This window comes from Carica papaya, chromosome 1 (assembly GCF_054855325.1).
Source record: "Carica papaya isolate Zhongbai chromosome 1, ASM5485532v1, whole genome shotgun sequence".
Taxonomy (NCBI): domain Eukaryota; kingdom Viridiplantae; phylum Streptophyta; class Magnoliopsida; order Brassicales; family Caricaceae; genus Carica; species Carica papaya.
In genome coordinates, this window is record NC_142309.1 from 5,126,595 (window position 1) to 5,140,148 (window position 13,554).

The 13,554-nt window shown below is 35.6% G+C and overlaps 2 protein-coding genes across 3 annotated transcripts; both read right to left on the reverse strand.

The window, feature by feature from the left end:
* Positions 1-1,069: 1,069 nt before the first annotated feature.
* MGP2 (MALE GAMETOPHYTE DEFECTIVE 2) lies at positions 1,070-5,952 on the reverse strand. The gene is made up of 11 exons (XM_088216090.1): positions 5,674-5,952; positions 5,432-5,511; positions 4,860-4,946; positions 4,699-4,776; positions 4,535-4,626; positions 4,207-4,408; positions 3,741-3,831; positions 3,208-3,266; positions 2,338-2,486; positions 1,818-1,899; positions 1,070-1,707 (listed from the first exon to the last, which is right to left on the reverse strand). The coding sequence occupies exons 1-11, from the start codon at positions 5,777-5,779 to the stop codon at positions 1,318-1,320; spliced, it is 1,416 nt and encodes a 471-aa protein (XP_088072216.1). The 5' UTR covers positions 5,780-5,952; the 3' UTR covers positions 1,070-1,317.
* A 1,063-nt stretch (positions 5,953-7,015) lies between these two features.
* LOC110813040 (RING/U-box superfamily protein) lies at positions 7,016-13,237 on the reverse strand. 2 transcript variants are annotated; one of them, XM_088216087.1, is made up of 10 exons: positions 12,892-13,237; positions 12,393-12,439; positions 10,840-12,135; positions 10,372-10,443; positions 8,963-9,051; positions 8,618-8,720; positions 8,444-8,548; positions 7,875-7,995; positions 7,470-7,637; positions 7,016-7,297 (listed from the first exon to the last, which is right to left on the reverse strand). In XM_088216087.1, exons 1-10 carry the CDS (start codon positions 13,106-13,108, stop codon positions 7,143-7,145), a joined length of 2,373 nt encoding a protein of 790 aa, XP_088072213.1. In that variant the 5' UTR covers positions 13,109-13,237; the 3' UTR covers positions 7,016-7,142. The 2 variants fall into 2 exon arrangements, with proteins under 2 accessions (XP_088072213.1, XP_088072214.1); XM_088216088.1 differs by lacking the exon at positions 10,372-10,443 and having other exon boundaries at positions 12,892-13,235.
* Positions 13,238-13,554: the final 317 nt, after the last annotated feature.

A 13,554-nucleotide genomic window follows, 5' to 3' on the forward strand; every position in this document is an offset into this window, starting at 1 on the left:
AGAAGGACACAGTAATCATAACGGTAGAAAATTACACATAACAGGAATTGGAAAGGGTCTCATCGGAGGTGTTTTGTGAAATTTTCTGCGGCGGTGTCACCGGACTTCTCCCGCGTTTTCCGGCTAATTGACCAGTCATTTTGCTCTGATTTGACCATGAGTCTATTTAAAATTGAATTCTGAGTAAAAAGAAAAGTTTTTACCATTTTTGGTGGTCGAAAAGGGTTCCGGTGCGGCTACGGGTGGCGGTGGTCTACTTCCCGGCGGACAGGTCTTTTTCTCCGGCGAGGGGCTCTATCGGCTAGGGTTAAAGTTTGGTGCAAATGAGAGTTATTTATATCCGTCCGTTTTGATTTGAATCGTCTATCGCGTTTGATCTGCACCCTCTAACCGCAATTAAATAAAAAGTGAATATGAACTGTTCATTGCGATCTAATCTGGACTGTCCATCGTGATCTAATCTGAACTGTCTGATCGCGTTTAAATCTGGTCGTTCGATCGCGTTTGGGAGGGAGCGCATCCAGGCCATCTGTGCGCGTGAGAACGGACCTGAACCATTCGATTGCAGGTATGCAGATCGCCCGCGTGGCACCGCATCAGCGTCTGTTGCCACGTGGCGCGTCCTGGTTCGTCGGGACTGCTAACCAGACATTCTACGTGATAATTTTTTTTTCTAAATTGCGTTTTGATTTATGATTTTCGATTTTTCTTTCAAAAATACCCTAAAAACCTAATTTTTTACATATTTTTCCCAAAATTGCTTTCAATTTCATCATCTATCAATTTTATTTTATTTTTTACTTTAAATTAAAATTAAAAATAAAAAATAAAAAATTATTTTATTACATTTAAAATAAAATCTTAAATTATAAAAAAAAAATATATTTCAAGTGTTACACATTATAATTATTCACTCAAATCACATTAGTCTTTTTACCAAATTAGGGTTTTATAGAGACAAAAGTGAAATGCTGTATTATCAGAGTTTTGTTCTGTATAAAATATTCACTTAAACGTATTTCACCCCCCAAAGAATTTCAAGCTTTTCAAGAACTGCAAATGGTGACAGTGACCCAAAAACCCTGCACAGGGCATTACATTCAATATCACCTGGCCTCACAAAGTTTAAAAAAGAATGCAAGCTATATATTGTTGCATTTTACATTTCAAACAATAAACAAAAACCTAACAACAAAATCTATAGCTGTGTCACCTCCTACATTGAATTGAGCTACATCTTCCGGTAATCTTCTCAATAAAAAAACTGACTCCTTTCTTCAAATGGCTAGTAAAGCAAGAATCATGTGTCTGCAGAAATTACAAGTTCGATTTTGAAGTATGTCTCACGCACACAAGATCATCCAATTTATTACCATCCATTTTGTACAAAGATACACTTTCCATTTGAACATAGTGATCCCTTGCTTCCTTCCTGAGACTCTCAAAAGGCATAATCTCCCATTTCTTGTAATTTGAATTTTTCCGAATTTCACTCATGTCTGGAGATCCTGATATTGGTCCACTGTCAGGATCTGCGTTGCCCCAAACCTTGCAATTGCCAAATTGTCCAGATTCACCAGCCTTACCAGCTTGAGCCCTCTTTAAGTGCAAGGCAACTTCATGAGCTCTCTTAATATACTCTGGGCTTGGCACATCAGACCAGTCTTGTTTCCTTTTGGCTCTCATTGGGGAATGGATTCTGATAACCTAGTATGCATAACAAATGACAACAAATAGTTAGGTCCAATATGGCTATCTAAATTTGAGAAATGAAGTATATAAGAATGTTATCGCTGGAAAAAAAGAGAATATCATACACCAAGGCACTCAAGCAGTTGGTAGTAAGCTCTTCCTTGGAGTGGATTGTGGCCTTTCCTTGGCGTGGAGAAATATCGTGTCCTGCAAGAAAGTTAATAATAAATTGAGGGGTAAAACCAACACGCAATGCAGTATGAATAAGAAATATGTAATCAGTAATAAAGCGGAAAAGATAAGGTGATAATTGTAAAATTGCAAACTCTACAAAAAGTATTCACATTTAAAATCATCAACTGTAAAGCAGCAGTAATTGCTCCTCTTGATATACCAAAACCACAATAGGACTAAGAACAGCAATGAAAATTAATGTGAAAAATGAAGGAAAAATGTAAACAAGGCAAAAAAGAAGCCATTTCCTAAAATATTAATTAGCAATAATGTATCTGAGACAATCTGCCTATCAGCAGGTTTTTGTAGGGTACAGAACACAAGTAACAAGTCTTACTACATAAAAACAATAGATTCAGAAACAATAACTAAGAACTCACCACGAGTTGGTGACAATGGAAATAAACTTACCATTCAGTGTAGCCAGGATCAACTGTAAACCCATATATATCAACAATATCACACATGGACAATGCCAGTTCTATAGACTTCATTCCAGTTCCTTTGGCACCTCTGCGCAGCACAATTCCTTGGAAGAGATAAACAGGATTTGGAATGCTCTGCGATTGCCAATATGCAAAATGTTTTAATAATCCTTTCAAATAAAGTACTTTGGCATCAAATTGCGTGACCAATAATAGTTAACTCCTCGTATTTTTATCAAAAGGGCAAATTCTTTTTTTTTCTTAAAAAAAAAAATGTAACATGCAATATTAACAAGGTACTGAAAGAGGGGGTACCAACCCGTAAGTATAGAGATTTACAAAGTAATTAGTATGTCAATGATATCTCCAAAATCCTCATCCCTAATAATATCATGACCCAGCAAACTAGTTCCAAAATAATTAATCTCCCTATCTCTTAATTTATACAAATATAATTTTTTCTCCTAAAAAACTCTAACATTTCTTTCTTTCCAAAGAACCCAGAAAACAATCAAAGGAATCAAGTGGGAAAATTCTAACAGGTAAACTTGAACATATGTTGAAAAAAACCCAAAGACATGAAGGCAGCAGTTTAGAACTCCTGCAGCTCATTCATTTGACCAATAAATGATGTTGAATTCATTTCCTTTCATTTCTCTGACATATATTATCAAGTCTCTCATTTGGTTCAGTTCTCAGTTTACTCTTGTCTAATTCTGACACCCAATTACAAGATTTGTCTTGATATTTAAAATTATAACACAATTTCATATTATAACCACATTCTCACACCATTCTCGCACTGAATTATTTGGCTAGAGGATAAGAAATATTGACTTTGCAGACATGTTCTCACCTTTATCATGTCATTGAAGTCTCTATGGGTCACACTTTTAATTATAAGCACTTCGTCATCTGCACAAGAGAACCACTATAAATGCTGCAGCTCTTTAAAAGAGAGATCATCATATCAATGGAACTAAGCACCTTTTTCTGAGCAATGATAAAAATATCATATATAGGGTACAGAAAAAGCTAGACAAGAAAATAAGAAAGATCAGTTGATTTTAATCCTCTACCCTAAAATGTTGTATTATCCCTGAGTAAATTAAGGAAAAATAACAAAGTATGTTAAGGAACAATTGACACAGCATAATGTAACAAAGAATGTAAGAAGTAATAATGTATCTTAAAAAAATGGACCTTAAAGTTATTGTAAACAAATATGGCAAACCAGAAAGTGATGAAAATAGAAACAGGAAACTTGAAGTTCAATGCACCTAAACTGTCTAGATCCCAGAACTTGGATCAATAGATGAACTGCATAAAATTCCCTGGAATAGTTACTTAACTGCCTCATCTAAATCCTAAATGAAGGTTAACACTCACCAGACCCGTTCAAAATTTTGACCATATTGCGAGCGGCACCTCGAACTACAAGGCGGAAGTCCCTCTTCAGGCCAACATGCTTAGCATATTTCTGCTCATGTATAAATGGAAGACAAGAAATCATAAATTACTTAATTCTTACCTACTAAAAGTAGAAGCCATCCAAGAGCATCAAAATCATAGTGGATAAGAAAACGGCAAAAAATATCAGTTGCATGTATTAAACTAATAAGTTGCATTAAGTTATGTGCTTATTACATGAATAATTGTGAAATCAGACAAAAAATATTTTGCTAGAAATTACTAACAAAATTCCTTAAAAAAAGGAAATGACTAACAAAAGAATTGTTCACATAAGAAAAGTTCTAAGAAACTTGAAGCACAGATTTATTGTTGGCAATGCAAAATACTGAAGAATGAAATGCTCCACTATCATAAAACACTTATATATAATGGACAAAATTACCCGATTAACAGGAGCCTCATTGTCTCGTATAACAGCATCGTGACTATCAATCTCCTCTCCGAACTCCGTCTTTAAGAGATCTCCTGAATTTCCAACAACAGCACATGTGCGAAATTGACGGGGGTGGAAGGGCGGCTTTGCTGGTAGAAGCAAATTAAGGTGTTCCTCACATAGTGACCGATTGTAACATTTATCAGCTCCCCTGCAACAGCAAAGATAAATGAAAAGAAGCTTTCAATTCTCAAAAGCACACATGCTACTGGTTCAAATAACATAAGTTGTGAAACAGCACAAATGAACTGTGATAGAAGATATTTCAGGGCCATACAATTGTGCAATTCTCATTGCAGCATAATCCAACCATCCATCAGGCCGTGCATCAAGATATTCTCTTGTCAGCACAGTAGTCATATTCCGGTACTGCATTCATAGGAAAATCAGAGTGCTAATCATCTTAATGATAATTACCAAAAAGAATGGGTTGTCACTAACCTGTTCCCACAATAGAATTGCTTCACAGACATCATAATTATACTCCAATGGTTCATAAATCTTAAACTGTGCATTGTACTGGAATCAAGGGCAAGAAAATCAATGCTGATGAAGAGAAAAAATAAATGTAATCGTAAATATAGAATGAGAAAGAAACAGACCCATGTGCTGTTAGTGCCTTCAGGGAACTTAAGAATCAATTTGCAATGGTCAACAATATGTGCAGTAAGTCCAAGCCCTCTTCTTGCCTATGGAATTATGGTAAAATATTAGCAGACTAGCAGCTTATACTTAACGACAACAAAGTTACTACTACTAATAAGAATACTTCCATGGATAATCTTATAGCCAGAAAAGGTTAATAACACAGAACTTGGTTCCTCGATGCTCCCACAAACAAAGCATAAAACCCTAATAAATTAGAAAAACCTATATCGTAAACTGAATACAACTAGCTACTGAAGCTTACTACAGTTCCAATTCAACAAAGAATAGACTATAGAGGGATCAGCGACACTTGCAAATAGATGGCAGTATTAATACTTGAACTAAAGTAGATTCAACCAAAATAACCCGAACTAAATAGATTCAATCAAGAAAGTGCAAGCAGATCTAACACCAAAGCTCAAAATAATTTAAGTAAAGCTCCGGATGAAGTAATTAATAAAGAAAACGCAACATGGAAGTTCACCAGTAACAAACCAAGAAAAGAAACAAAAAAAGATAAACTAACCACGCATTGTTGAACGCTAGATTGGAAATCAGATAAAATATTTACTTCCTCCCGACTGAGAAAGGATTTTCTATCACCACCTGCAAAATACCGCCATTTCCTTTTTCTTTTACTGAGATATGAAAAAAATGAAAAAAATTATGTAGACTGAATAAGTAAAGAGAGATGAGCATTCTTTTTAAAATTTCTTTCCAATTCTTTGAGAAGGTAAACTAACTGATATAGCGAATAGCCATTAATACCTGCAAAGAAAGACGATTGTAGACTGAAAACAAAAACAGAGAATAGGGCCACCGCGCACACCAGATGTAGAAGTGTTGGCCTACGGTTCCCACTCTGGGACCTCATTTTTCACCATTCAAAAATCCCACTCCACAGAGAGAGAGAGAGATCAGTGATCACTACCAATTCTTCTTGCGGGATCTAAAATCGATTGTAAAACCAGAGCAGCTTGAGGCTGAGAAAAACGACATCGTTGCAGCTTTTACGCTGAAGCCAAATCTTTGTACACGGACGCGTTTTCTTTTCCGGATATATATCCATGGCGGTAAAACAGAGGCAACGCATCGCTAGTAATTTCTTTTTCCTTAAATTTTTTAATTACAATTAAATTATTTAGTATCGTGTTTTGTTTTATTATTACTTAATATCTGTTTTAATATTTTAAAATTTAAAATATGAATTTAATTAATTTAAATTTATACATAATTTATTTATTTTTTTTAAAAATATTCAGTTGTCCAATATTACTTTAAACAATTGTCATTTGAAGAATAATATAGATAATTCTTTTTCGTTATTTTCATCAATAAATCTTTATACATTTAATTTCTAAAAGAATAATATTAGTATAACTGTCCTGACTCAAAATCAAAAATTAAAACCCTACAATTGTACACAAGCAAAATTCCATACAATCTAAAATAATACACCAAAACTTAGAAATACCATCATGTATGGAGCTTCAAGTTAAAATCAAAATTGAAACCAGTGTTGAGTGGCCATCTCTCACATCTTTATCTTGAAGATGCAAGGGTGAAGAAGAGAAACTTCTGCAACGGGCAAAGAGTTATTTCAATTTCCAAATCTATTTTTCTGTGTAAGCATTTCTGGTCCTATTTTTCTCTGTTAAACAAACCTCTCCATCCAGGCCTGGCCAACTAACCTGACAATGGGATATGGGTGAAACATGTAATCAAACTTACACATAACCTTGCTATAATCTCCTTAAACCAACTAAATTGTATAAATCAATCAAGACACCATAAACTCCAGCACCGTGCAATAAGTTCCAACACCAGTCAACACAACTAGTTTACCTTGATGGATGCTGGTGACACTCTTTTAAGTCTCTATCATCTTTTTTATCACAAGTCTGGCAACTGTCACTCTGGTGCCAAAAAGAAAATAAATCAAGAAGAGAATGGACCTGCAAAAAACAAAAAACTCAACCCTCCAATAACGTGTGTCAAGGTGGATAACCATCCAAAATGATTGTCAACATGGAGAGGAACCCAAAAACTTGTAGGAGAGCACTTCAAAACAAATGCCATCACGTTGTTATACCAAGGGCAAGGCCATATATGTATAAAAAAAAGGACACTTTCACTATTACTTCTCTCTTTTATTTACCAATACTTGATCCACAGCGAATTCATTTCCTTAAAATAAAGATACGACAAAAGAAGCTGAGACATATAGTCCCAACATTTCAATATCTCCGAGCACCAGATGTTGATAGAAGGACATGGCTATGTTTCTTTCCTTTCTTTCCCGTTTCGTTAATCTTTCGTGTATCCAAATTCTCAACAGATTTTTCTCTAGATATTACGTTGGCAAATGAGGGTGGACCTGAATTTCTTGATCCTACAGAAAAATAAAAAGATTCAGTAACCTTAATATTACATACAAAGGAATATTTATACACACAGCCACACTCTTAACCATATAGTCTGACAGATCGTGCTCCTTGGTGTTAAAGTGTGCATCGACATCAGTAAATAGAACTTAAGCAAGGGACAAGCAGCATCAGTAAAACCTGTGGAATCATTTGTCACTCCATTATTATGAAGAGCAGTAGTTTCCTCGATTTTCAAGCCTGGAGAATCATGGCCAGCAGCAAAACCAAGCTTTGTCACACTAGAAAACAGCTTCCTCTGTGCAGCAATTGGAGGGCTCGATGATACCATGGTGGAGCTTCCCAGTGCTAATCCAGAGTAATATGGCATTAGAAATTATTATTTGAAAGAAATACTAGCCAAAAAGTTTGCCTGACTCTTATAAATAAATATGACAAGAAAAGGCCAAACTCATGGATAAGAGATTTATTCCAGAAAACAAATTGAATACCAGTTGCACGGAACGCAATCACCAGACAACGATTTTCAAGTTTACACAGTTTTAAAATATCATGTCTACAGATTTTGGTCAACATCATGTATACCTTCAAAATCATCCATGGAAAATGCTGGAGAATCTCCACGAGAGGACTGCCCAAGACTGGATGCTTGAGGCACAAACTGTGCAGTAGCAGCAGCTTCAGCCTTTATTTTCTCCTTCAACTCCTAAAATAATCATAGCATATAATTTTACAAGCACGAACAGACTCAAATTATGCTTTTGCATACAAAAAACGAAAGAACACAGAAAAAAGAAATATCTAATCTCTTTATCAGAGACTGTCTATAACAATGTCTGCATCAGAACCTTTTTACTCTGGGACAAGTAGGGCAGGGATTATAGGCATGGCCAGAAACAAACTTTGTAAGAACTGGAAAGCTAACACTGACCTACATTGAGGTTCTCAGAATACATGAAATCTTATAAGTTTTTCCATTGTGAAAAATATTTAGCCTTAGTTTTCTCAACTTAATGCCTTTAAATCCTAATTAAATTAATTCATGGAAACTTGGTAGATACACGGAAAATTATTCCAGAAAACCTGGTTCATACTGAGCTAAGAAAATTAGCAGGAAAATTTTAAGGAAAAAATATCAGAATAAACACCACCACCTTCTTTGCAAGTTGCTTCCTCTGCTTCGCACGCTTTGTGATTTCGTCCATGAATGGTAACAAAGCATCGGGAGGTAGTAACTCATTCAAATCAATTTCACAAAGCTGATAATTAGAGAAGTCAGAAATAATAAGCAAACTATAAGTAATGCAAAAAAGACAATAAGAAGGTACCTGAAATACTGTGGTTAAAGAAAAATGACTTAGATAACGATAACGTTTCCTCATTGCCTCTGACTGAGTAACAGTTTCAAACTGCAAAATCCTTCCACTTATTCTGCAGTTAATACACTTTAGTGAAAACCTTGAGAAAAATAACCACAAGCAGTACTAAACATAATGCACATAGATCGACTGAAATGAACACAGTGGCACAGCTAGTAGTGGAGAATACAATCACCTATAGATCATAAATGCAAGATCTCCTTGACCAATTAAGAAAGGAAGAGTTTTCATCTCCTTTTAATGGTCTTTCCTCAATAGCGTGTGACATAGACAGGTTATAGTTCTTAGTCATACCTGTGTGGAAGCGCATCATAGGACCCATAATGTTGTAGAAGACATTTCATGTTCAGAGGATGAAGAATGATGTGCTGGCCATCAACTGCCTGAAATAGGCACGAAAGTGGAATATTTAATACTAGCAACATCATCATATCCCACTCCTGAAAAGTATTATTATATGGAAATAGGAGGCAGAGCACTAGTTGACCACCCAAAAAAGAACTAAACAGAAAAGAACAGAGGCCTGGAATACAAAAACAACTCAGTGAAAATAACAAGTCAATCTTTATGCAAAGTAGATAAAAGAAAAATCTTTATAGAGACCATGCGTCTTAGCCCAAAGAGACTAAAAAAAGAGTCAGTCTATCTCAGAGAAGCAGAAAAGGAGAAACAATCCTTGAAGAAAGAAGATCTTGCATTCCTCTCCAGCCACAGTTACTCGTAAATCAGAAAAGAGAATCCCCCTCTAAAAAAGATAATCCTCTTTCTTTCTCCCAACACCATGAATAGAAGAAATAATAAAGCCTTCAAGATTTGGAAAAGAAATAATGCAGAAAGGTTTTGAATTAGATCTTTTAAATAGAAAGGAATTTTATTTTTAGTTAATCCATTAATTATTAATCATAAGGAAAAGATTGGGACTTTATTAGTAGTCCGATTTTATTTTATTCAACATCTAACAACTGTTTTTTCAATTTGGTGTTTTTTATGGACATTTTCATAACAAAGGAGGATAGACTCTCAACAACCAGACCCAATCTCCTCCAACCAACATTCTCATCACCTAGAGAGATAAAACTATTCTGTTATTACCCAAAAAATGACCCTGAGATTTCTCCTTCCTGCCATCAGGAAGTGCTTATTTTCCTCCCCCTTGGACTATGTACAGTCTGCTGGTTTCTCAAAATTCGGGCATTGGTTAACAACCACTGCACTCCCTCTATACCTAAGAGAATTCTGAATCTCTTTCCTCTAGTGAATTCAATGATGCTAAGCCTAAAGAGACTACCTCTTCCTTCAACAGAGACCTTGAAAGATTTGGCCTGAATTGAAAGTTCTTCAACACCTTCCATCTAAAAAGAGAAATGAAAGTAAAACAAAATTTTCCTTGGTTGCTGGAAAAATCTTAAACACACAAGAACAACCCAAGAAAAAGAGTGGATTCTGGTCCACTGTCCCTCTCTTGCTTCTCTAAATCTTTAACATTATCAGTAAACGTTTTGATATGTAGCATTTGGATTGGAGACAGAAACAACATCAATTATAGTCGCAGCATAACAGAATTTTTAAAAGTAAAGAAGCAACTTTTAATGAGCATTGCACATGCTTCTGTCTTCAGCTTTATAAACAACATAATGCATGCTTAATAAGACTCATCAGCAACATCTTATAAGGGACACTTATTCAGTTTTACAGAGATTTGCCTGATGAAAGTATGAAAAATCCAATAAAAAGGGAAGATTTACAGATCCATTATGTTTCGTCGGTGATATTCCCTGCATAGCTGCACTATTAGAAAAATAGACATTGGAAATTATCATGTCATCCTGCATAACAACCTTATCTGGCTGATGATAAAAATCATGTGCTTACACCTGGAAAATAAATTATAAATAGGTGGAAAAGATGGGAGGTGTATTCTCCCTAATTGACTAGACACTTTATAAGGATGTATAAATGATCCACTGGAAAAGGAAAAGTATTACAGATGCATTATGTTTCTTCTGTAACACTTCTACAATAGCTGCACTGTTAGAAAAATAGACATTGATAATAGTCATCTTGCCTAAGAGTCCTTTCTGAGGATGAATGTGCTTGTACCAGGAAAATAAAATTATAAAAAGGGGGAAAGTATACGGAGAAAACAAAAACTGCAATCAATTTGTGTTTACCTGGTAGAAATTATATGAGTCCTTGTCCTTCATATCTTCGGAGCCATTTGATTGCCTCTGTGAAACCTTGCTTTCATCGTAAGAGGTAGATAGAACTGGGTTTTGGCCTTCCAAAGACTGATCCTCGTCACTGCTTTTGTTCGAACTAGTCTCTCCAAGTGACTTGTCCAGAAATAAGTTACCAGGCCACTTGTGTTCACTTTTAGAATCGGTATGTTGCGGTCTCTGCCCATAGATACATGTATCATGATCAGTATTTGTAGCATTTGCACATGATATTGGTCCCATCTGAGGATCATTGTCTCTGACAGATATATTGTTTTCATAATACCAATGTTCCTTCCAACGCTTTTTCCTCTGTTCTAATTGTTCCATGGCAGCACATACATAGGGAAGCTTTTCTATATCATCGACAAGCCCAGAGTCTGCTTTGACCAACCAGCTATCTAGATCTGATATTGCTTGTCTGACAGAAAGATCAATGTCTGATGTGAATGTAAACTTCGCAAAGGGGTCATATATTTCATCTTTGGAGCACAGTGCGGTACCAATCTCTTGATCATTTTTTCGAGATAGAGTGAATGAATCCTTTAGTCGAGTCAAAAGCATAAATTCTATATTATCACCAACACGGTACTGCTTGACATTCTCTATATAGATGGTGTATAGATCCTTTAGAGACACCATCACAAAACATAGGGGGCATCTCTTAAAGCAATCACCTTTGTGATCCTCCTCACCCATCAAAAGGTACTGTAGGATACACGGAAAACAGAAAATATGTCCACATGAAGTTATTTGCGGACATAATGGATCTTCCAAACAAATTGGACACTGCACTTGATGTGGAGTGGAGTATCTCACGCAAATAATGTCTTCCCATTGCAACCTTTTGTCAGGATCCATTGATTCAGGAGCATAGTTCCCTGTGTCCAACACAATAAACTTGAAATTTGCCTGAAGGAACAAATCTTTGTTGTAGGGCTTTATCTTATATTGACGTCTTGGAGGAGCAGGAGGAGGAGCCCTTGATTGAGGTCGAGCAATGGGATTATAATGAAAATTCAGTAGATGATTACCACTAATCATATGGGCTCTTCTTCCTGCTGAATGTGAATGTGCCATGCTTCCCTGAGAATTAGGCCCTGTACTCTGCCTGTCTCGAAGGGAAACAGTGCCTCCTGATATTTTCCCTTTGGATTGAGCCCGTTGCCCACCTGAGCGGGACTGAGAATGGCTCCCTGCATCTATGTGAGGTGAAGATTTTATACCATCTGGAGTCCCCGATTCAGTCACCTACGATGAAATATGGGAAGGTTAAAAGTGAATATACACAGCCAAGTATGTTACCAGGTTCAGAAAACAATGAGAATTAGCATAAGCAACCATAGAAAAACAAAATGAAGCAACAAGGTTCTGATGATTCTTCTTGTTTCTTAAAATTTAGTAAGTCCTTTTTTCCATACAATATATATATATCTATATATATGTAAACTAAGTCTCATCTACTATAACCTTATACAAACTATACCTTTAACTATCAGTACTATTACCTCTTTGGAAGATGGACTGAAACCTTCTGCAGCTGGAGCCAACGGGCCTGCAGCATGGACAACACACTCAATCAAAGACTAAGTACAACAAAGTCAGAAAAAAAATAATATCTTCACTAATACTATTAAAAAAACCCAATAGGAAAAATGCTCTTAACAACAAACTCCATCCGTACAACTCAAGGAAAAAAGAAATCAAGCTTCCAGCACAAAATCTTGCAAAAAGAACCAAAGATTATCAAGAATCATATATGTTTAATGATTCATCAAATAAATGAACTAGCAATTTATTCAAATTCACCTGTCTTTGCTCTGCTAGTTTATTTCGTAAATCTTGGACTAAGTTACACACAGTTGGAACAAACAATTGCAAAAAAAAAAAAAAAGAAAAAGAAACTAAAGATACACTCATTAGAAAGTAATAATGACAAAGTTACCAAATCTATCGCGAAGAATCAGAAACATAAGAAAACCCTAGAGAGAGAAAGAAAGAAATCACCTGGAATCTGTGCGGCAATTGAAAGGGAGGTTGAAGATGGAGGGTTGGCGATGTGAAGCGATCCGAAAGAGATATCGCGGCGGTGGTTAGGGGAGAGAGGGGTGGAGGGAGGAGATAGAAAATGGTCGTTTCCATTAGCAGGATGGGGATTTTTAGAGAGATCAGCAGAGGAAGAAGACGAAGTGGGGAGTTGGGTACGAGAGGGCAAGATGGACATGAAAATTCCTGAAGTGAGAGGGAGTTGGTTGTGTTCGCGTTCAGCCTCGAACAAAATCGCAGTTCGATATTTAATTAAATATACGCTCTCCGGTTCAGTTGGTCTTCCCACCGGTCACCACCATACGACACCGTCTCCTTCTGCCACATGTTCCAACGAGACTTCTTATTCTTATTTTTAGAAATTAAATTATTTTATCTAATTAAAATTGAAAATTAAAAATAAAAAATAAAAAAAAAACATCGAAAAGGATTATTGCAAGTGTTTTCTATTTTATTTAAATGGAATAAGTATATTAAATTTATTAAAATTTAATTCTATAAAAAATAAAAAATAAATAAAATAAAATAATTATTATAACAGAATTCTCTTACGATTCTTTTTTGTAAATGAATTCTTTACGGGGTTACAACATATATATATTTTTTGTATAATAGTATAATTAT